Here is a 24,019-nt window from a genome sequence, read left to right on the forward strand (position 1 = left end):
GCAGTGGCATTCTGGTTTCTGGCAGCATACTAGTGTTGATCTGTATTTTATCTCAATGGTTAAACACCGAAAACACCTTTGTTAGCACATCACTTCAATACTGAAGAGCCAGAGGCGACACATAATGCGCCAATGCGGCTCCGTGCGCACTAAAGTTCACGCTGCTGACGGCCTTTAAAACAGGCTTTTTTATATATTTTTTGCAGCAATATACCATTACAAAAAGGTCCTCCAAATGTGTTAAAGTGAATATGCCATCAATGGGCATCTCTCAGCCATTCGCATTTAATTAATCACCATAAACATGGCTACAGTTGTAGCTAGCATTCGCCATTTTGCAGTTTGTTTCTTACACAAATTGTGTTTTTCTATAGTGTATTTTTTGTGTCTTTTTTTTCTCGCAAATTCATTGCCTAGGGCAAACAGCCAATACAATTTTGCAATCAGTATTCGCAGCTTTAAGTGCTCTTTTTTATGTTTGTTTTACTATGTGCTATGGTTGAGCAATTGACAGTGGCATTGAACATAAATGTGAGTACTGCACTTGTTGAAATAAGAAACTATATCGCCATTTACCCAAAAGTTTTGTTGGGACAATTGACGGGTTTGCGCAAATATTCGTTCCTTTGCATCATGATAAACAATTATATTTTTTGTTTCCCAGTGGGAAATACAGGTTCGCCACTTCGTGGTCTGAAATTCTTTGCATTTATGTCATCACGTTTGGTGCCTTTATCTACGACGTTGGAGGTGCGTTATATTCTTTTGCTTGTCTATTTTTGGTGCTCAAAATACGCTGTTTAAATTCCAAAATACGAACCCCGAAATATTTAACTTCATATACTGGCAAACAACAATCCAAATGTTTTAGGCAAACCACAACTAACAGACATCTGCACGCTTTTCTGGTGTTTTCCTAAACAGGTTTTGCTTCTCTTTTATTCATAATTTACGTGTTCAGTACAACCCCTAATATAGCATATTACATAAACTTGTTTGCTGACGACCACGTTGATTTAAAGTTAGCAGCAATAGCCACCCGATTTATATTTAGGAAATATGAAAATTATAAAGCTCGGCGCGACGCGTTCCAAGTGCATTTTAGCCTTTTTCCGTGTCATTAAAAGAGTTTTAGCCATGGCACGTTTTTTTAACAATGGCTGAAATTTAACCTAGACACTTTGCTAATACAGATCTTTCGATTTCTAGTTCTGGTAAATATTGTTTATTTGTACTTTGGGAAAAATGCTAGTAATTTTTTTACTGTTTTTGTTTTTTTATTTATGTTCCAACAGATGTTTTTTATCGGCGCATTACTGGTGTTTTTGGCTTCCTGCATGTCAGACTCTATAGCCAGAAAGCTGCCACCCAATATAATTCTTATCCTAGCCGACGACATGGTATGTTTCTTCTTTAGTTATCCTTCTCAAATATTTTCAAAACAACCACATTTTTTTCTGGCTTTTCTGAATATTGTATATTTATTTCAAATTCAATATTTAAAATATTTGCAATATGTTATTGCATATTTATGGTAGCCCACACTGCTTTGAGGTTTTTTTTACTATTTCTTCTGTAATAATTCTAAAGCTTTATTCCTACAGCAAAGAAGCTGCAGTTGTTTGCAGACAACCAATTACCCACAGATAGCTCTGCTGCTTCCCAACCTGAAAGTACAGAAGGTCCCTGAATTCTCACGGCAACATGAATTTTGAAAACGACACCGGTTTTTCAGTTTCGAGGAATCAGTCCTTTGGTGTTAATGGCGAGCTGGGCAAAATAAGTTTGCATTGGGTACAGCGATGCGCACGGTTAATGAGGATTACCTGCATTGGTTATTCAGCAACTTGCCATCCCTTTGCATGCGATCGCGCTTTGTTTCATATTAATTTATACCATCTTATTTATCTCTATTGCTGAGTCCAATTCGTTTACGAAGGAACCCTCTTCCTAATAAGATCATTTATAGCCAGCTGTCGAGACAGATAGTCATATTAAAAAGCTGCAGCGTAGCCGACACTTATTTACGGCACCACCTCCATATTCCTGCCGCGATCGTATGGCAGTGGCGGTCAGTGTGGTCTGAAAAAAGTAAATAAGCAAAATAGACCCCTCTTCTACACCAAACATGGGAAGATAGGAATCTTTGCTGTGTTAGATTTACGCAAATCACTTTCATTTGCCAACTAAAATGCCTTTATCCGTCTCCCAAAAGCCTTTCTGAGGTAGAAACAAGTAGAATCTCTAAACTGCACGACCTAATAAAAACTGCTTAGACGCTTTAGAGGTAAGTAGGTCGATTTACAGGTTTAAAATATATATATTTTACTTCACTGTTTTACGGTTCCTTGTCAATGGTTATGCGATGAATTGCCATGGGTAAAAGCTCAAATACGAAATTTTCAAAAAAGCTTTACTTTATTAAACTATTGTTTTTAAAACGTTGAATGCCGAGTCAGCATAGTGACACACCCTTATGGTTAGCCTGTTCAACATTTCGTCGAAACCTTTCTTCTCTTTTACAGGGTTGGGACGATGTGAGTTTCCATGGGTCGGCCCAAATACCCACTCCGAACATCGACAGCCTTGCCGCGGACGGCATTATCCTCAACAACCACTACGCCCTGCCTGCATGTACGCCTTCCAGGGCGGCGCTTTTAACAGGCCTTTACCCTATTCATACCGGTGAGTGTTAGTAGTTTACAATATTAGTATTTATTTCTACACGTTTTCAGCTGACATTTCTTATTGCTTCAGAGAGCGTTCAACAAAAAATAAAAACTACCAACCACAGCATACCCGTGAGTAGAATAAAAAGTGCCGAGGATTTTACATTCCTGCAAAACTTGCTAAACCAGATTTGGCGAGTCACAAGTCACCGAGAGACAGACAGACAAACCGACAGACAGACAGACAGACAGACAGACAGACAGACAGACAGACAGACAGACAGACAGACGGACAGACGGGCAGGCAGACAGACAGGCAGGCAGACAGAACAACTTTATTTGACCACAGCTGGGGCGATTAGGCCGGCGACGTTTTCTCCGTCGTCCGTCTGCCAGCAGGGCCTGTTTTGGGCAGGGGTCGGTGCCTTCGGCCAAGCGGGTCAGATCTTCTTGTATGTGAGGGTTTGGGTCACGCAGCGCGGCCTCTGTGCGCCTCGCTGGTGATGGTAAGGAGAATGGGTGGGGATTGGTGCGTCGATGGTGGGATGCTATCACAAGCTTATATGATATGGGACAACGACGCGTGAGGGACCGAACAAAAACTTCTCCAATGATCTAGAGCTGTACATATCGCTTCTCTGTCATGGTAAAGTTATTTGCATTGGTAACGCCTAATGTGTTATACAATATTATATATTTGATTTATATTTTCAGTAAAGTAGGCCATGGGGTTTTCGTACACAAAAATGAAGGTGTATATGCATTCCCCTAAGCTAGAAACGGCGCCGCATGCGGCCGCTATTTATGAGGCCAAAAGCAAAAAACATCCCCACGTAGTCAAAGTGCCCGGAGTCGACCGCTACTGAGCGCGTCACCAGTTGTGGAGCGGCGGCGGTTTAAACCACCATAAACCGCCGTCATGAGACACCATCTGTGTGGTCATAACCTTCATTGCGACCGCTTCATACCGTAGCTTTGAACATATAAAAATCTGGCACACTTGGGTGACCTACCGGAAAATGAGGGCAATGCTTGGACGAATTTATATATCAGCCATGATACGGCAGCACACTTCAGGATATTGGGAAGATTCTAGCCGCGGTGGCGGCATGGGAAAAGGGCGTGTTTTATCGGCCATTGTTGCTTCGCTATCACAACATTTCTTGCTATCGCTAACATGAAGTAATGTACTCCGGTTATTTTTAATCTGGCTGTTTTGTATGTTGCGTACGTCATCTGCCGCTCCGCTCACCAGCTCTTCAAAATCTTTTATGTGGGTAGAAGCCCTTCCAAAAATGCAGTCCCTCAAATCGCACTGCATTCCTTGTATTTCGGTCTCTATTTCCTTTTGGCTCAGTTTGTATGAAATGCCTATATGAAGCATTTATGGCAGCAACTTAAAATATCTGGTCTGTTGACGTATCATAGCTTTTTGGTTTCATTAAGGGTCATATACATGGTCCACACTGCGAAAAAGACGAAATGAGTCATTTTTCTATCGTAAAATATTTGTTGTGGGTAGTCCACCGCCACCTAATTTATGGAGAACAGGAGCTGTAGGATTACTTTTGCAAAATCGATTTATCTTTTCAAAGATGGTGAAAATGTTCTATACAGATAATTAGTAAAGAAATGTAAAACTCCAGGGAAATGCGGTCACATTTCAACACCCGGACATTCAATCTACTCTGAATGAGCTTTTATCTTATTCGGCGGGCTGTAGTGAAACGCCCAAGAGATGTTTAAGCGCGGAGCGTTTTTTTTCTTGACGAACATACTTTGTATTTTGTTGTGTGAGAATCTTCTTCTACATTAGTAATTCAACGTTTTTTAGTGAAACCAACTGGTGAAATTGTGTTTACTCTTGAAAAGTAAATGGAGTAACGTTCAAGCCTCCGACAAAGGTATACGATTTGAAATATCCAGAATTTATGAAGTAATGGGATAATGAACAGTGGTTTGCGTATTGCAAGCGAGAACACTGTAATCCATTTCCTAATGTACGAGAATAAAAGAGGACTTCTGGGAACCGTAGACGATTTGCGAGGTTGTATATGCTGCCCAAGAGAATGCAACGTGTGCAGAGGAACCCGTTCTCGTAAACCAAAAGCAATCTTTCACTCTTATTGCTAGCGGTGTTGTTTTGAATATGCTTAAGGTGTTGGTGACTTCTTGGACTTACTGTTATTTTTGTGCCTAAAAATGTTTTTTCAACCGCTTGTTTCATCAGCATTGATGCACGGATTTGGAAAGCATAATATTATGCTTTTCTTTAAAACCATTGTTATTATATATAATGGCCAGACGTGAAGCCTTTTACATGCAGAGCTCGAAAACCTGCTTACATTCCTTGAAGAAAGCGCGATCCTTTCGAATATAACTTATAAAACAAACAGTTCCCTAATGTCAAAACACCAACCAAGAATGTGTGACATTCCACTCGGTGTGCAAAGCTTTGAAGTTAAGGACAAAATCACAGCACGTAATATTTGCGATCTGAATAAAAGGAAGCTCAAACAATCACAGAGACAGGAGAAGAAAAAAAATGTCGAGACGCAGTGACGCTTGCCATTTTTTTGCAGAATTCTGCAAATGGCAAACATCATCACCGCCTCTCTGATGCTCTGATATATATCCTCCATACCGGACGACTTCCCGGGCCGGCCCGAAAGCCCAGGCCCGACCCGGCACGCGGGCCGGCCCGGGCCGCCCGAAGTCGAATATTGGCGGGCCCGGGCCGGGCCCGGGATGAGTGCTGCGGGCCCGGGCCGGGCTCGGGCTCAATGCCATGCGCCCGGGCTGGGCTCGGGCTTAAATTCATAGGCCTGGCCGTTAATAGTTTCGACGTGTAGTGTAGAAAAGAGCATAAAAATGAATATTCTCTGTGTATTTTTACGTGCTTCTTAATGTTAGTTGTACACATTGTTTCAAAAACATATTTTGCTAGGTCTGATAGTCAATATATTGTAATTTTACTAACATTTCATGTACGGCATCAATATTTCATATTTGGGTGTATAACATATCAAAGATACGGTTACAAGGAATGCCCTAGCGGGGAAGGAATTAAGTCACCTAGATGGAGCTGTGCACCTGTCTATGTACGATCTATGAACCACTCTAAATGCGGCGGCCATGGCTGGAAAACAAAGTCGCGTGCCAGAGAAGCGCCACCGCTTAACAACCACTGCAGGGAAAATATTTCAACGCACGCACGTGCTCGTGGATGGAAATGGGAGCAAGAAATCTCAGTAATACCAACTTGTGAGCGAGACAACCAAGTGAAGTTGCCAAGAGTCTGGTCATCAAAGGTGATGGTGCTTCTCGTGTAAGAATACGAGCTATTATTACGCCGATGTGGCGTGAACTGCAGACGGTGTAAGCTAAACTACGTCCGTTTTTAAGCCCTTATTTTTTGCGTTTCAATTCAGGTCGTGCTTGTACATACTAGATGCTCCGTCTGATTTCCCGCTACGAAGACACTGGTCGTGGCCTCCGCGATTTGCTGCCGGCGGCGCGCCGTTGCTGCCGCCGGTAGCAGATCGCGGAGGCCACGCACTGGTGCAAATATTGGTGGCGAGGCCCACCACTGGAAAGGCCGGCGCTGCGATCGTTCTGACGTCACCTGTAGGATCACCGTTCCTATCTTGCTGCGTAGTTGGCTTGCAGCGAGTCACACTTCTCTTCGGAAGCGCGTCCTAAAAGTATTTTTCTTTTAATTTACGTCGTTTGAAGTTAATTCTCAGTGCACAAGCGCAGTTTGACCTCACGGGGATTTCATACCCAAATGAACTGTGGTGTATGATCCGCAAACAACATGAGCGCGGTGGTGTATGACGTATGCCCCCGAAGCGTAAGCAGCGGCTTGTTTCCCCGATCAACAATGTGGACTACGACGATCGCGAGTTAAGTTTCTGGATTGCGTTTATTTGCAAGAAATGTATAAAGCAAGAAATCATGAAGCGTTTACTGCTCGCAGAAGCCCACGCACCCGCCGTGCATGCCCGCACGGCCGACGGAGCGGCTCAAACCGACGCAGGTCGCGGCAGCAACAAATAAGTTGTCGACGCTTTTTAAAGTCACGCAATTCGTGGAAAAGAAGTTCCAGATCGGTGAAAGTGGGTGTTAGTGTGATGAAAAATTGCACTAGGTAGTGTCATCAGCTGTTGTTTTCAAAGCGATGCTCAGATATCCGCCGCGATTTATGCCGACCGGCCTCGGAGGTCGGTCCCAGCAGCGCTCGCCGAAAGCGCCGTGTGGTGAGTGGCCGAAGGGTGACGATACCTGTGCGCAATTATCGGCCGAGGCCATTAAAGGCATCCAATCGCCACGGTTAGTACACGCTACCGCGGTTACAGAGTTCCACATACGAGAAGGGGGGTGACAGTGCGGTGAAAAGTTGTTTTAGGGCTTGTCATTCGCAACTGTAGCGATAGCGGCAATGAAATATCTGCCGCGACGCTAAGCCTAAAGTTCCTAACATTCGATTACGTGCATCCGAAGCCGGCTGCGAGCTGTTGGAGACCACCCGTCGCGTGCGCGCGTGTTGCGTTTGGGTTCCCCCTACGCACGGTTCTCCTATTCTAAAACTCAACATTACCACAAATCACTACCGACGTATTTCGCCTCGTACACAGCCTCGCATTCTTCGATTCTTGAGAAAGGCCGGCTCACTGTAAACCGACAAAAGCTCACGTTGCAATTACAAATTCCCACACCGAGGTCCTAATAAAAACTAAATATAGCCTTGCCCAAACCCGCTCAAAGGCGTTAAAAACTCGCGTTCATACTGTTCATACATTGTGGACAAGTTGTCGCGAAAAGTAAACATATCAGCCGTGCAGAGTACAGGCTACGGCCGTGATCGTTAATCAAATCCGGGCATAACTATAAAAACATTGTTGCGGAAATAGGCACTGATTAAGCCAAACTGCCGACCATAACCACGCTTTTAAGCACGTGAGACGAAGCAATCCGATCCCCGTTTCCGCGTATTACCCGGCAATGCGAGCAGTACGGTTGGTGAGATCACAAATGAGCGACGCGTTTCCGTCGCTATTACCAGGTGTTTCCTTGCGCACACGGTCGCGTAGATGTCCGTCACAAGTAGTTCATAATAAATTTACAGCGTACTTTACTCGGCATCAGTTGCATCGTCCTTGGCGTTAGCTGGCTGCGTACAAGCTGTGGGTCGCGATCGTAGCAACTAACTAAACGCGGCGGTGTCGCCAGAAACAAGCGAGTTGATGATTGCTTGCCCGGATTATTCGGTCTGTAGATAACCTTTTTGGCCAATGAAATTCACAAGGAGGGGTGAGACGGTGGCCACAACAAACAAGCACGCTTCCGCATACGCACAGGAAATGTGTTGTAGCAGACGTTGGCAGACGACAACACGACTAGGGCGTCCTACAAGTGACGTCACTCGTAAGTGGCGCCACGGTATGTCCTCGAGGCCAATAATAAAGAAATTTTCTATTTTCTTCAGAGTCCAAGACCGGGCCTGGTCACACACACGCGGGCCCTCCCTAGCTAGGCTCACTTATGAATTCCCGGGCCCGGGCCGGGCCCGGTAATGTGTTACGGGCCCGGGTCGGGCTCGGGCTTCACTAAACGGGCCCGGGCCGGGCTCGGGCCTTAAACTCAAGCCCGTGCAGTGCTCTATATCGGGCCTACCAGAATTTGCTCGTGTTGAACGTTAACGCTCCATTGATAAGCCTAATGGTCATATTTAAGCCTCGTGCACTACACTCACCGCATGTCTCTCCTTGTACACAAAAAAGCGGTCTTAAGCGAGCACAGTATATATGTAAATTCCTGTTTTTCCCCGCAGAAGCGAGCAGAAACAGACTAATTCGACTTCTGACGGGCTCGACAAACATAGCTTCTGCGCGAACAATGAACTCATAATGTTGCAGAACAGAACTCCTACCGAATCAAACATACTTACCGCTATTCTAATGCCTACATTTCTAGTGCCTATGGCTTGCATGTGAGCAGAGGTATAATCACGAGATCAAGCGATATACACAAGCTACGTTTCCATCAGTTAAGCGAGGATTACTTCTACAATAAACAAACGTGCCGGGTTACAAATTTATTCATCGAGTGTGCAACACCAAAACGAAAATCGCAGGCCTCTTCTTAGATTCTGATCAATGAGAGGATACAAGTGCTGCTGTCTCGTAGTGCAAGGAAAAAGAACAAGGTGTTATCTCGTGATTATGCGAGTAGCCGGTGTTCGTAATTACCCGTTCTGCAAAGATAGCTGCAGCAGTCAGAATACCGTGAAATATTTTAATTCAAATGCACGGCCAAAAAGTGGTATAGGCGAACCAAATATCTGCTATTTTAAAACCGCAAACTTTCTTCTAGGAAACGCCGGCCTTGGGAATACAAGTTTCGCCGGCCCAGGAATACAAGTTTTGGTATATCTAAGAAATACCTTGTTAAGCATTGGAAGGCTAAAGTAGGTCATCCGAAATATAACCATTTCATTTGAACCTGTTGCTTGTAATCACGTTCCTAATTAAAAACAAGATCAAAACAGGTTTACAAATCCCTAAGAATTTTTAAAATCTACTGTAGAGTTACAAAATTTAGCCAGCGTTGTTACTAGCGAAGTGCTATTTCAATATAGGTACTGAATACTTCTGTTTTTCAAGTTCAGTATAAAGGTGGAGGGGCAGTGTGATTGTGATGCCAGGATTTACAGTCGCAGTACTGATCGCATAGTTACTGCGTTGTATTATTGGGGCGATATGTTCAATGTCTTCGGTTTTGCGCAGGCCTTCAGCAAGTGGATATGAAGAAACTCAACAGCGAAAGACTATATATATATCTGACTTCATGAGAATTACAAATTCAATGCCTTCTTTAATTGGTTAATATTTCAGGTAATATTCTTGAACATGTGAGATATGTGCTCAGAATATATCACTCAAGCAACAAGTACCCAACCCTATCAAAAATGCTTACAGAAGGCGTAAGCGACCCCGAACAACGTTGCATAAAAATGTTTAGGATCACCTCAGTCTGGTCTATACAAACACTTTCTTATTGACATTGTAGTTTCGTCGCGAAACAACCATTCTAAAATACCATATTTTTAAAACTGTTCACCGTCCCGCTGTACGTCGTGCTTTGAGTGATAAATGTGAGGGACTGGTTGAGTGGGTCAAATCTGAATTGTTTTATGGTGTATTTCACCATAGACACAGCACCCGAGCCATTGCAGTAAACCTTTTAATGAACAATGTTGCGCCCCGGCTCTGCCCAGACAAATTATGCTACCCATCAAGGTAAGCGAGCCGATTTCTATGTTTGCAATTGGAGCTATGATGTCATAGTTACATGCAGTGACGTTCTATATTCTCTGTACACATGTTTAACAACCATATATGTATAAATACATATATATATATATATATATTCATATATCTTCCCCGAAATGCTCCTAAAAGAGCTGGAGCCTTTTCAAACAAGTATCAGAATCGTGAATGCGCCTAAGTTTGTTGGAAATATTCTTTCTTTCTTTCTTCAATTCATCTCCCAAATTTGTGCCCACAGCCAATGGTTTGCACAAAAACCAGTAGCTTTATCTATATTCTTGCCACGCAAAACCACATAAAAATGAGTGAACCGAAACAATGCCGGTGCAACCTGTATGAGTGCCAGCACATGTAACTCAGTTCACCTCTGTATTTATTTATTTCTCTTCAATCATACAGGAATGCAGCAATCAGTTATCCTACCGGCTGAGCCCTGGGGTTTACCGTTGGAAGTTAACCTGATGCCACAATTTTTGAAGGAGCTTGGATATGAAACCCACCTAGTTGGCAAGGTGAGAAGATGTATTGTTTATGTTTACGCCCCCCTCATGAGGAATACGTCCTTGCTGTTTTTGTTATACGTAATTCGGTAATGCTACTTGCAGTGGGGCTGTGTATCTTGTATGTTAAACACAGACGTACGCTTCACGCATGCCAAAGTTGGAGACATTTCTTGGTTTTCAAATGGTATTAGCAATCATTACACCAATGTTATAATAGATGGAGGACTTGTTGCGAGTGGACTATAAGGCTACTGACTGGTGACAGACGGTGCCGTATTTTTTGTGCAATCGGTGAACGTTCTCTTTACAAATAATGTATGATGTGTTGCCAGAACTGATGTGCATGCAGTTAGAATATTGACGGTGATGTTGAACGCTTGCTGCCCGAAGTGGGAACACCTGTTGTGAAAATGAAGTGAATTCATGAGTTCGTGAGGGCAGATGGTGAGTTGTGTTTCAAGAAAAACTGTGCCCAGGCTCAAGGCCAATTCCCGGAGGTGACACGAAATCGAGTCGACCACCATAACAACCATCATCATCATCATCATCATCATCCCCATCCTTTTAAGGTCCAATGCAGTCCCAAGCTCTCCCGTTGACCTCCAACGTATCCTTTCCTGTGCTACTGGAGTCCACAGTTTGCCCCCGAATTCCTTTATTTCATCCCTCCTATGGCTTGCTGGCCTTCCCCTTCTTCTGGACCCAACCCTTGGTATCCACGCTGTTACCCTAACTGTCCACCGGTTTTCGGTTTGCCTCACTACATCGCCAGCCCAAGTCCATTTCTCGTTCTTACCTTGAAATATGATATCTTGTACTGTACTTTAGTTTGTTCTCTGATACAGGCAGCTCATTTCAAGTCCCTGAGTGTTGCTCCTAACATCATGCATTCCATGGCCTATGGCGACAACCTCAGTTTGCTTTCTAGTTAAGTAAGGCACCACGTTTGAGCTCCATACGGCATACCGGCAGTATGCACTGATTGGAGATTTTTCTTTTCAGTGACAGAGGTAGCCTAGTTTTCAATGTTTGCGAGTGCGTGCAAGGTTCTGCATAACCCTTATCTATTGTGCGGCGGATTTCACTTTCGTGACTAGGTTCAGCGCCAACCATAGGTCTGATGTAGTTGTATTATCTTACTTCTAGCATTTCGTTTCCTGACCCGAATTAGACGTTTTTCGCATGCTGATTCATTGTTACTTTATGTTATATTGATGTTTACTTTTACCCCTCGAACTTGCTTTCTGATTAGAGTTGCTCAACAAATTGTTTGCAGGTATTCTGCTGTCTTACTCGGCAATACTATGTAGTCCGCAAATCTCAGATGGCTCAAGTATTCGCCATTTTTTGTCATGCCGTTTTCCAAGTGAAGCCTTTTAAACACCCCCTCCATACATTCCGTAAATAATTTCGGTGAGATAGTAACTACCTGTCTTACTTCTACCTACCTGTCTTATTTGTCGCTTGGTTTGTGAAGAGAATTATTGCCCACGCATTCTTTATATATTTTGTAGAATTCTTACGTAGGTCTCCTTTATTCTTTGGTCTTTTAGGGCTTCTAGAACGACTGTGGTGAATGCGAAATCAAACGTTTTCTGATAGCTTATAAGGGCAATGCAAATAGGGTGATTGTATTCTCTGCATTTTTATATCACTTGATTGACCACATGAACGTGATCCACGGTTCAGTACCACTTCATAAACCCGCACTGCTCTCTGTACCGTTGAAATGCAGACTGTTACCTATGTGGCTAACAATGAGTGTGGTAAAAAGCTTATACACAGAGTAGGCTGACGGATCTGTCATTCTTGAGGTGCTTCGGACAGTCACACTTCGGCTACGGGTGGCGCCTTAAGAAGTACTTAAACCAGAGGCAATTGCGCCCGACTTCTCCGAGAACAGATAGTAGACCGGTTGCTATTATTCCCTACCACAGAACGCGGGCAATACCCAAATACCACCACGCAGCGACAACTCCACATCAACGCCGATTACTTGGGGTAGGCTTGGCTGCAAACTTTTGCGGCCTTACTTCAATTGACATAGGTGGTGGGCACCCTGTTTTTGTTATTATGACTAATACTTTTTGGTTGGGCTATCCTCTTTGTGTGTGTCTTCTTTCTGCTCTATTGTGTGTGGGTAGGGTTTGCTTTCTTTTGGTTGAATGTCTATTTTAAAGACCTGCCACCAGCTTATTGCCCCTAACATTCCAGCAGTACTCGCCTTAGAAGAAGTAGAAGTCACCAATCCCTCTCTCCGAGACTCCACCAGATTTGAAAATCCCAACTCGCCGCGGACCGCCACGTTCGTGCACAATACCTACCCAGCGCAACGTCACCCGCTTAGCACTGCAATTGACTGCATACTAGTAGAACTCTTACCAACCAGCAAGACGGAACCAAGCGTTTATATCCTCAACGTCTACTCCCCTCCCTCTGGCAGCCTCCAGGAACTTCCTCTACTCCTCCGGCATGTCATTAAAATAGCTACGCACCACCAATTAGTAGTCCTAGGCGACTTTATAGCACCGCACACTGCATGGGGTTATTCGCGCAAATGCGAAATCAGGAACAACCCTCCTGGATGCAGCACACCACCATGGCTTTACTGTTCTTAACATTCCCCTCATCCCGACCAGCGTTAGCTCCAGCGCCACCCGGGATACCACATCGGACCTCACATTTGTTCGCAACGTCTACTAATACACATGGCAATGCCTCCCCCGTACTCTCGGAAGTGATCACAGCATCGTTCACCTCTCCATTTTAGGAATTACCAAGTCCCAACTAGGCGCTGCCCGCCTCACCGATTGGAAAGCCTTCTAGGATACTCTATAAGCTACTGCACCCGCCAATTGAGACTTCGATGAATGGACGTCCACCATTGAACGTGCTCTTCAAAAACATACCAAACGAATCTCGCTCAGGACCTAGTACCCTGCTGTAGATCCGCACCTCGATCACCCTTGGACAGCTAGGCACAGCCTGATAAAACGCTGGAAGCGTAACAAAATAAACCGGCGGCTGAAGTTACACACAGCGCCCCTCACAAAGCAAGCCGAAGACTACGCCCAACAACTCAGTCAGCAGAATTGGCTACAATTTCGCGCTGAGTAACATGGAACGCTTAGTACGCGCAAAACCTGGCAGCTACTTTGATCCCTAATGGGTACCCGAGAGAAGAAGACCACCAATCAACATCACATCCACCGACCCATGCATTCCTTCCCAGGAGATGAACGAGACCTCCCCATCACCTAACGGCAAAAGTACGAACTTTCCCAACAGACTCCTCTGCCTTCTTATTCAGACTATAACGGTGGCCATAACGCAACGCTGGACACGACTTTTACCTACGAAGAACTCCAGGCAGCGATCCGCAACCTCAAGCGCAACGCAGCACCACGTCATGACAAAATCACGAATTGCCTAATACGCAACATTCCTCCTGCCAGCCTCGATCAGCTCCTGAATCGTATCAAAGATCATCGGACACAAGGGACGCTACCGCCTGCCTGGAAACACGATGACATCTCCCTGATCGCCAAACCTGGCAAACCAATCGAGATATCCAACCTGCTTCCTATCTCGTTGACTTCAAGCCTAGAGAAACTGCTTCAAGACATGGTTTACAATCGCCTTAGGCGTACATAGAATATAACAACCTCTTCTCCATGACAATGTATGGCTTTCGACCTCAACTGTCTACCCAAGACGTCCTCCTGCAACTCAAAGACGACCGCACTAGCGTTCGGAAGCATCACAGACACTGTATCCTCACTCTAGACATCAAGGGCGCATTCCATAACGTTTCCCACTACGCCTTACTAAACAGCCAGCCACTCTGCATGTTGGGACACGACTATAAAACCAGGGTGTCGGAACAAAATGTTTTTCGTTTCGTTATTTGTTTCGTTCCATTGAGAAAAGTTCCGTTTCGTTTTCGTTCCGGAACGAAAAATATAACGGTTCGTAATGGTTCATAGCGGTTCGCGTTTGCGCACAAAAAAGAGTACAAAAATTAAAAAAAAACGATGTTTATTGATTTTTGGTAAACATTTAAGTGAATAAAGGTCCATCACAACTGCACACATAAACTGAAGCACTTCTTCAGACACATCTTATGGCACTGAACATTACCTCAGAAGTTGAACTTCTTAAAGTGTCACAACTGCACACCAAAATTTAAGCACTTTTTTAGACACATCTTGTGGCGTTGAACATGACCTCAGAAGCTGCACGTCCTCAAATGTCCCCCAGAAGTGCTCACAAAAATTGAAGCACTTCTTCAGACACATCTTACGGCACTGAATATGACCTAGAGAGCCGCACGTCCTCAAGTGTGCTATGGGAAAGGCGAGACCTCTGGTCAGATAAAATAAACTTTAGCGTCGAAAATGCCCGCTCCACGCTGACCTGGGTGGCTAGAACACCGAGGGCGACCTGCGCTCGAAATGGCCGTCCATTCTTTGTGACAACCTCGATGCAGCTTTTCATAAGGCCGTCCTCTGTCATTTCCAGTGAAGCGTTTTTTGACGAAGTCAGCTGAAGCGTGCTTGATATGTCCACTTGCCTGAGATTTGCAGCAAAACAGTCTTCATCCCTGCCGGATGCAACACGCTTTGTGGACATGGCGTTCTCAGCGCGCAACGTGTCGTAGACCTCTGAATTGCGCCGCTCCAAATGCCCGTACAAGTTTCTACCATGATCTCCAGAAACTACATGCTGGCAGACGTTAATCTGGCACATAGATTTGTTCAAGATGCTGTCATAAACGAAAAATCTTCGAGCGTGATATGTTCTCTCGTGGCCCATCGTAATGAGGTGCGGCTGCTGTTGTGCTGGAAATAAATCTGTAGCGCTGAAGCGTGAGTGCGTGTGTACAATGGACGTTTCTTCCAGTACTGGTCCTCCTAGCGGTCTCCACAGCGAACCTAAGGAATGTCCCCAGAAATGTGTGGCTTTCGGGGAAACCGTTCACGAAATATCCTGGCCCTGCACTACCACACGCACCCTACCTCGCTCACCCCTGCCTTTCACATGAATGTCACAGCAGCAGCCGCACGCTCGCGTGACTAATGTGCAGTGGCTGAATCGCCAATTTTCCTTCATTTTTTTTTTCATTTTCGTTGCTCCCTCACAGGTAGCCCATTAAGTTCTCGTGGCATGGTCAGCCTCCAACATTTTTGCACCTTTCCTTTGAAAGCCGTTTTTGTGTGCACAAATGAACTCATTGAGAACTGTCAGAAAAGAGGAAATAAAAACGTGCAGCCCTAGGATCAACAGCCGCTCCCCAAGCAGAAAGCTCAGGGGGCACCCTTTTGTTTGTTTCGCCAGGGGCTATTTCCAAGTATGGCGGCCGGCAGCCCAAGCATGCGCAGATCGCTACTGGAAAAGGTCCATTTAATCAACCTCAAAGCATCTGCCCAAGCGCGCACGTACTCAAACGCACTTTGTAGTGGAACCACAAACCGAAACGTTTTTTTTTCGGTTTCGCTCCGGAATGAAATTATAAATGACGTTTCCTTTTCGTTTTTATTCCGGCCAAAAGTATCGTTTTTTTCGTTTTTCGTTTCCGGTTTTCTCTTCGTTCCGACACCCTGTATACAACTATGTGAAAGCTTTCCTTATCCACCGCACCGCCACAGTGGGGATTGCCCACTTACGCACACCCTCCTTGCCAGCGCTCCCCCTAGGAACACCAGAAGGCTCCGTCATTTCTCGTTGGCTATTTAACATAGCTTTCAAAGATCTGCCTCCGGTACTGGACACCATACCATCCCTCCACCATGCCGTATATGCCGACGATCTTACAATATAGACCAACTCAGGTTCCATGGGCGAACAACAAGAATCACTTCAACGAGCCATCGACATCACTACTATATATCTCTCTAAATGTGTTCTGACCTGCTCCCCAGAAAAATCCGCACTGCTAACCCCTCAGCAGAGACCTCTGGGACGACACAAGGCGCCGACGCTGCACCCGGCTCTTACTATACAGACTCGTCCCATTCCTGTAGTAACCCATCTCAGGGTACTCGGACTCACAATCCCACGAGACGGCTCAGGCTCGGACACCATGCTGGCGCTTCAACGCACAGTTACACAATTGGCACAACTAGTTAAGCGCATCACCCACCAACGTACTGCTCTCAAAGAATCTGAAACTGCCCATCTGTTTCAAGCTTTCCTCATCTGTCGCCTTACATATGGAGCTCCTCAGCTGTCCCTCAAACAAGCAGAGCAGAGCAGAAGAAAATGGAGGTTTTAATTAGGCAAGCGTACAAAACTGCACACGACCTCCCCACCAACACCTCTACTGACTTCTTACGCTTGGGTATGCATAATGCCTGGACCGAGCTGTGCGAAGCTCAACGAACTTTGCGATTTCAACGCCTTAAGCTTACGACCACTGCCTCTAGTACCTTAGCTTGACTGGGCTATTCGAACCATGCTCAGCCTCACCGCCTAGCACAACTTCCCACAGACTGCGCGCTCGCATTAATGTCGCTCCGCTACCCCGGAACATGCAGCCAGGCATCCGCGATGGTCGTCACGCCGCCCGCGCCAACTAAATCCGCACCCACTACCAGCATCTTCCTGAGACGCTGTACGTGGACGCACCTCATATCAAAACCCATCAACTTATGCCGTCACCATTCTTGACCGCCAAGAACGCATCATCGCCACTGCCTCCACGCGGGCCTTAACACAAACTGAAGCTGAAGAGATAGCCCTTGCACTCTCCCTTACCTCCACTCGTCGCGACTACGTGACCGTAATCACGCAATCGCAGAAAGCCTGTCGGCATCTCCAAAAAGATCTACTTTGTCGCACTGCCCTACACATCATCGAACACTCCACTTCCCTCCCCGAGAAGTGCCACATTCAATGGACACCCTTGTCATTGTAGGGTGGCCGGCAATGAAGCCGCGAACGACGCGGCTCTAGAAGTGATAAACCGGGCCGTTTCCCCCACCTCCCCCCTCCCACCCTGGATGCCCACCCCCTACTCACCTACAACGACATTCTAACCCATTATAAGCGGTCTTGTCGCACCTTCCTGACACCTCACCCCTCTCAAACAAAGGCTGACGAAATCACTCTCCGCCAACTTCAAACCCGGACCTTCCCTCACAAAACACTATGGTATTTGATTTTCACCACCTCTCATTCACCGTAGTGCACATTTTGCCCCGAAAGAGGCACCCTTTACCACATCGTATGGCAATGCTCCTCCACACCTGGCCTACCTCACAATTCCCACCTTTCGCCTCCACAGTGGGTGGCGCAGTTGTCCAGCTTTGAACCCAGCTCCTAGCTTAACCTTGTGAGACTAGCCCTGATGGCCAGCCAGAGCCACGGACCCCTGGACTAAGGAGTTTCCCCCCTGGTCTGGCTCCACACACGGAGTCCGATTGGGATTCAAAAAAAAATTCCCCCGCATTTCCCCGAGGGGGAGAATGTGAAAGTGCGAATGCACGGTTGTCGGCCCGCTTGCGGCGCTTGCGCTCGGCCCCCGCAGCCCACCGCCTCGCCGCCTTCTCTTCCACCTCTTCCATCGGGTTTGTAGTATCACGTGTACACCACGCAGTTATCAAGCCGCTATAACGCCGCTGAGTCGCCAACGGACGCCGCTGACGACGTAGTTTGAATGCGTTAAAAATATAAGGCGCGTCACTAACACTGATATCAGCGTCGCGTCCGTGGCTTGGTCGGTAGAGCGTCGCGCTGCGGCCGCAAAGTCCTCGGATCGAAACCTGGCGCCGGATGCTGTTTCTTTTTTAAATATAGAGGAGCACTGCGGACGCCGCCGCCGCCGCCGCCGCCGCCGGCGGTGGATGGTTTGGGGTCGCTTATAAAGTGCATTCGCACTTAAAAAATTTATTCCTCCTCCCCCTAACTTGGTGACCGGCTCTCTCCTCCTTGGCTGGGCTAGACACTTAAGGGGTACACATTTGGTATAGCACGAGGAAGTCATATTACAATCAACATTATAAATATTTTATGGCACTCACCCTGAAGGTACGGACATATATTCCGTGAGTTGAATGCGTCAGGAGACAGTACAACAAACGACAAAGCGTCGCCGTATGGTTGCAGGAGGTTTTTCAAGGAAGTACGGCAGCGGTGCCGTCTTGTAAAAAAAATTAGGATTCCTTTTATATGAAGGAAACTGCCCACCTAGGAGTGGTGTCTAACTTCGTGTTAAGAATTTCATCGAGTAGTTTGAACCTCAAAAATAAATTTTACGCGTCTGACAAAGAAAGTGTAACTATATTGATCTTTCTCGGGACCTTGCGCCTGCTTTTTTTTGCCTTCTTTCGAATTGGTGCTTTGCCTTCCTGCATTACGCTGAGCGTTCTGTTTAACGATGCCTTCAAGTGGAGGCGGGAGGTAAGGCCCCGTCGGAACGGCGGTTAGACACTTAGCGTACGCACTGCGACTAGACGTCAGCTTGGAAATTTCAACGCTGTTGTAAATGCAGCTTCTTTCTTGAAACCATCTCTGTCTATACACCCTAGTTTAATGCTCTTTTTGGTTGCTGTTTTGGCAGGTCGATGCGGGTGGGCGGAGCGAGCCAAACATTTTGCTCACGTGCTTCGTATAGGGGTTCTTTGTAAAAGTTGCCGTGGAAAGAACGAAATAAAATTGAAACAGAGAGCCACTCCTGGGGAACGGCCTGCTTATGCACAAACCACGATCAAAGCAGACAAGCAACATTTGGACATAGGCCTTATTTACTCTCGTTTTGCACTCAATATCGAACAATATTAAAACTTTGAAGTAATTAGCTTCTCCTGGATTTAAAACTAGGCGTACATCATAAAAGCATTATAGTGTCGTGGCACAGGACAACGAGTGCGTGTTTCTTAACTGCTTTTTAGCTTGTTAAACCATTCATCTGGAATGCTGGCAGCTCGATAGGGTAAAATACCATCTGAAATTCGAGGTTCATATGATATCCAGCGTTACTTCAAGAAATTGCTTGCCGCCAAAATTGTTTATTTATTTATTTTTGATTACTGATTTTTAATTCTTTATATTTACTTATTTATTTATTTTTCTATTTATTTTATTGATTGAGTTACCCTGAGGGCCAAGGGGGCATTGCATAGGGGGAAATAGGTTTACAGCCGACGAAACGTATAAGGTTTTGTATTTATTGGTGTCTTTTTATGACTTGTAATTCTTCGTAATGTGCAGGTTTCGGACAAACGCTGTGCCGGAAAGTCTTCTAATAAATTAACCTCAATGAAGCGTATGAAATGAAACTGAAAACTGCGGAAGGGCACCTACAACATATTCTTTAACACCCGCTGAATGAAAGTTTCTGTGCTGTGCTACACGAAGTGATAATATCGTTTTGGTTTTTGCAGTGGCACCTTGGAAGTTTCGCGGTTGAGTATACGCCAGTATACCGAGGGTTTGATACTTTCTACGGCTTCTATGGCGCGGAGGTGGACTACCGTTCTTACACTGCTACAATGGTAATATTTTTGGAAAGACTCGCCACAAAGCTTTTGGGGAATTGACTGAAATTTTAACTATGCGGTAGTATGAAGAAGTGGCGGAAAACTTCCCAGACGCGTATAATCCAACGAACAATCGAACGTGCCCAAATCATGCATATTTCTACCTTTATGCTCGTAGTGAATAAAGCGGAAAGTTTGGTGAGTTGGTTTGTAAGTAATGAACTCATACTTCCAGCGAGTGTGACACTAGCGTTTCTTTCATGATGAGAGTGCCACCTTCATTATACGAATTAGTTATTTAGGTGTTTGATATACGGCAGTTGAATAAAGTAAAACGGGAAAAAAGTACTGCAGGGGACCCCTTACTAGTGACCGTTCAGTATTTATAAATATCGCAACCACAAGTACACCACATAATTGGTGCTGGAGCAAAACACGTGCGCTGAAAAGTATACCGATGCCATGCAAATGCGAAGTTAATTGGAGTCCCAGAGGGCCCTTGCAAAGGCCACATTTTTGTTTTATCAGGCAATTACTTGTTTTCAAATTTTCTGCGTTTCTATATTTCGCCCTTGCACCTGCATTGTGCGTGCTTTTGTCGTTTTACAATTTTTGTCCAACGTCTTCAAGCTGACTGAAGGCTTTCTGATTTATTGGGAGTATTCTTGCCGTAGGAAACCATATCACAGGTTAAAGCAAAAGCCATGAGTTGTTTTTAGAGAAACATGATTGTGGAGGGCAATAATCAGATAGTTGCTGGGCTACCCTTATTAAGCATAACACATTGGGCTGCGAAAATTCACGGTAGGTGCAGTGCATGGCGTAGCGGCGCAAAGTTGTAGGCTGCGCCATCTGCGGCCGTGGATCGTCGTGTCGAGTATCAATAAACTTGGGCTCCAGACGCACTTTGCGAATGCCTGTCATTACTTCTTTATGAATAATCTCTGGTCACTCGCTCACCCGTGACGCGCTTTCTACATTCGCTAAAGTCGCAATTGCACTACTGGGCCATTGGCCCGGGTCGGCTCTCATTTGTCCAACAAAATCCGTATCTCACAGCCAACGCTTGCACGGGGCTCAACTTCGTATTTAGGACACACTTAGGTAAATGACGGAGCAACCCCTAGAAAACACGAATATAGCACAATTGTGCCTAGCATTTTGAAAGCTAAAGCAGAAGATAGCAAAAAATGAATACGGGTGCCGCCACCACTGGCTATACCACTGAACTTGCACTAGAAGTGTTTAAAACGTCTAGCCTTCGAAACGTTTTTTTCTGGTTAGCGCTAGATGGCGCTACTGGTGCATACTTGGTAAGGCCTCTGTAAGTTGTCCGTATACAGGGGCCTCGATTCGTGGGAGGCGGTTTCGCTTTTCACAAACCGTGCGAGCTACGCACGAACGGTTGTTTCGGCGCGAACATTAGCAGTGTTTCCTAAAGACAATATGGTTTTCTTCAACAATATGTCAATGTAAATCACGGGTTCTATACACAAACATTTTGCTCAGTGAACCGGAGCTGCTAAGGACGTGGGAAGTTGCAAAGCATGACTGATTTTACCGACAGTGATCAAGCCGCTCATTACCGGGTGCCCTTGTATTCGGTTGCTTAAATAGAGCTTTGCGTCACTGCTGCGTCGCCATCGTTATATGTATCTTGACGCAAACCGCGCCTCCAGTGGCTGGTTGCGTCATGTTGGATGAACGTGTAATTTGCGAATTGTCAGCAATTTAGGGATCTTTTTGCACAGAATAAACGCTAAAATTGTTATGGGACAGTTAGGTTTCCTTTCAAACTAACTTGATTGCTGCCTTCAGAGTCCCTCTACATGTGCTGTCTACAAAGAGGAGTGGCCGTCGAACATTAAAGTAATTGCAGTGGACATAGGCACATAAGAAAAATGAGCGAGTTGACATGTTGTGTTGCGGCAAAGGCAACATTCTGGTGAATGCTCCGTGGCTCTTTATCTAAAGTGGGTATTTAGAAAAAAAGACGACTCTGTTTTAGGACAAAATTTATGTACTTTTTCTTGAGTGGATAGTTCACATTTTGTTTATAAATATTGTGCACTTTTTGCGTCCGATGAATGCATGGGCTTCTAGTGGCACAAAAACAAGAGCCTCGTTTTTGTCCGAAAGGATAAAACTCTACTCCATCGAAGTTCTATTCAGGTAATTAACAAGGAAGTAACACCCAACCTCAATTTACAAACGTGCTTGTTTCTCCACTTGTTCTGGGTTCAGCTCCGATGTTTATCCTTCTTCACAGAGTGGAAGAATACTCGGTTTTTCTTTTTGTCTTCAACGAAGATCACGTGTGTGCCCCGTCCTTTATATCAGTGCCATTTCTCATCAGTACATGTTAGCCCTTCCGTATGAACTGGCATATTTTCTACGCACGTATGGGTTCTGTGTTCCCTTCTGCTACGCAGAGGCCAATAAGAGTTGTTTTCAGTGTTTCAGTTCCTTTTTATTGCCATTGTGTCGTCCTCAGCGCCCAATGCTAACAATATTTTTATCAAGATACACGTGATTGAGAGCTCATTCCCCAGAGAGTTGGCTTGGCCGCAGCACCCCTTGTCGCCGCATGCTGTTTCCTTTGTAACCTAGCCTAAAACAGCTCCTCTGTAATTATTTTATTGTTCCACCTGCACATCACCCCACGGGTAGCATACATTTAGGCAAAGCTGATACCTGAGCAAAAGTGTCACTGTAGCGATGCGTCTTTTTGCACACGGGAGAGCGAACCTGTGGACATAGGCACGGGGCGCCAACGGGGCGGCAATGAATATCGAAGCCCGCCGCGTGGAAGCGAGTGACCAGAGTTTTTTTTATAATAAAGAAAGCACAGCCATGCATAAAGCGTGGCTGGTATGCAAAATTTTTTAGCCTCGACCCGACGGTCTGCGGCTGCAGTGGGCACAAAAATGATTTTCCCCGATCCACAACCGTTTGAACATGCCGTTAAGTTTTTTGGCAGTATGTAATGTTTCTATTGCCTTCAAAGAGGTGCCCTCTGCTAACCGCAGCTTCATGCCATCGTTCACACATGTTCACATACTTGAAACATTCCCCAAGATGATTTCGTTTTGCATAACTCTCTCAGCGGTAGTGACCATCTTATGCTGCCCACATTGACAGTCGAAGAATTCGATATAAAGGTAATGAAGACAGTACGAAACTCAATAATACAAAAGCCGTTCGAATCACGACTGCATTAAAATATCTCATCAATTGCCCGCAATGCAAAAAAAGCTATCACTTCCCTGTTAACCAGTTGCAACGTCGGTTGCACGAATTTCACCACATTGTTGTTTAAAATATATAACCAGAAATACCTTTTGCAACCACTTAAGAAAACACAACTGTTCACGAACCGCTATGTAAATATATACGGTTGACCATTTCCTGGCTCGGCATAATTTTTATTGACTGAGGAAGAGTAGAAGAGCAGACATTCTTTGTAGTGAATAAAAATACCCCACTAAGAGTTACAGAAAACAGCAGTTTTATCCCACTAGCTTGTATTATGTTATAGTAAACATATTTGTGTTAACCCTATTGCAGCTGGATATATTGGTACAAACGATCTCGGAATTTTTAGGTTCAGTTTTCCTGCAAGCATGGGTTTAGAGTTTTTAAGGAGTTTCATTTCTTCTGTTTGTTTAGGGGGTAACAATAAGCATTGCTGCAAGATAGTCAATATTTTTAAACGAAGAGTCGAGTGATTGGATGTTTCTATTCAAATAAAAAACAATTAGGGTAGGCTTCTTTGAGCAAAAGCGCACCGCATAAGTATTCCAAGAAAAAGGTATTCCTAAATAAATATTACAAAGGCAACTCTAGCGAACCTTCTAAGAACACTAGCGTTAACATTTCCGATCGCTGGAAGTTATGCAGTTGATGCAAAATAAAAAAAAAACATGTCTGTTTTACTGAAGGTGTAAAACTCTTCAAAAATATCCGCGAACCGTGGATGGGGTTTATTTATTTATGTTTTGTTTTTACTGCCCGGCCGAGCTAGGCTGCGTTATCTG

The 24,019-nt window shown here is 45.1% G+C and overlaps 1 protein-coding gene across 2 annotated transcripts in view; it reads left to right on the top strand.

Moving 5' to 3' along the window:
* Positions 1-668: 668 nt before the first annotated feature.
* The window catches only part of LOC144142214 (arylsulfatase B-like), a 37,844-nt gene continuing 14,493 nt past the window's right edge, over positions 669-24,019 (top strand). For both annotated transcript variants that reach the window (XM_077673571.1, XM_077673572.1), the window contains exons 1-5: positions 669-750; positions 1,296-1,400; positions 2,526-2,685; positions 10,400-10,512; positions 19,887-19,997. In XM_077673571.1, coding sequence (XP_077529697.1) covers positions 712-750; positions 1,296-1,400; positions 2,526-2,685; positions 10,400-10,512; positions 19,887-19,997 — 528 coding nt within the window. In that variant the 5' untranslated portion in view covers positions 669-711. The remainder of the gene's footprint in view (positions 751-1,295; positions 1,401-2,525; positions 2,686-10,399; positions 10,513-19,886; positions 19,998-24,019) is intronic.

The sequence above is a fragment of the Haemaphysalis longicornis genome, unplaced genomic scaffold, assembly GCF_048455015.1.
Source record: "Haemaphysalis longicornis isolate Haplotype H1 unplaced genomic scaffold, Haemaphysalis longicornis Haplotype H1 scaffold_6, whole genome shotgun sequence".
Classification (NCBI taxonomy): Eukaryota; Metazoa; Arthropoda; class Arachnida; order Ixodida; family Ixodidae; genus Haemaphysalis; species Haemaphysalis longicornis.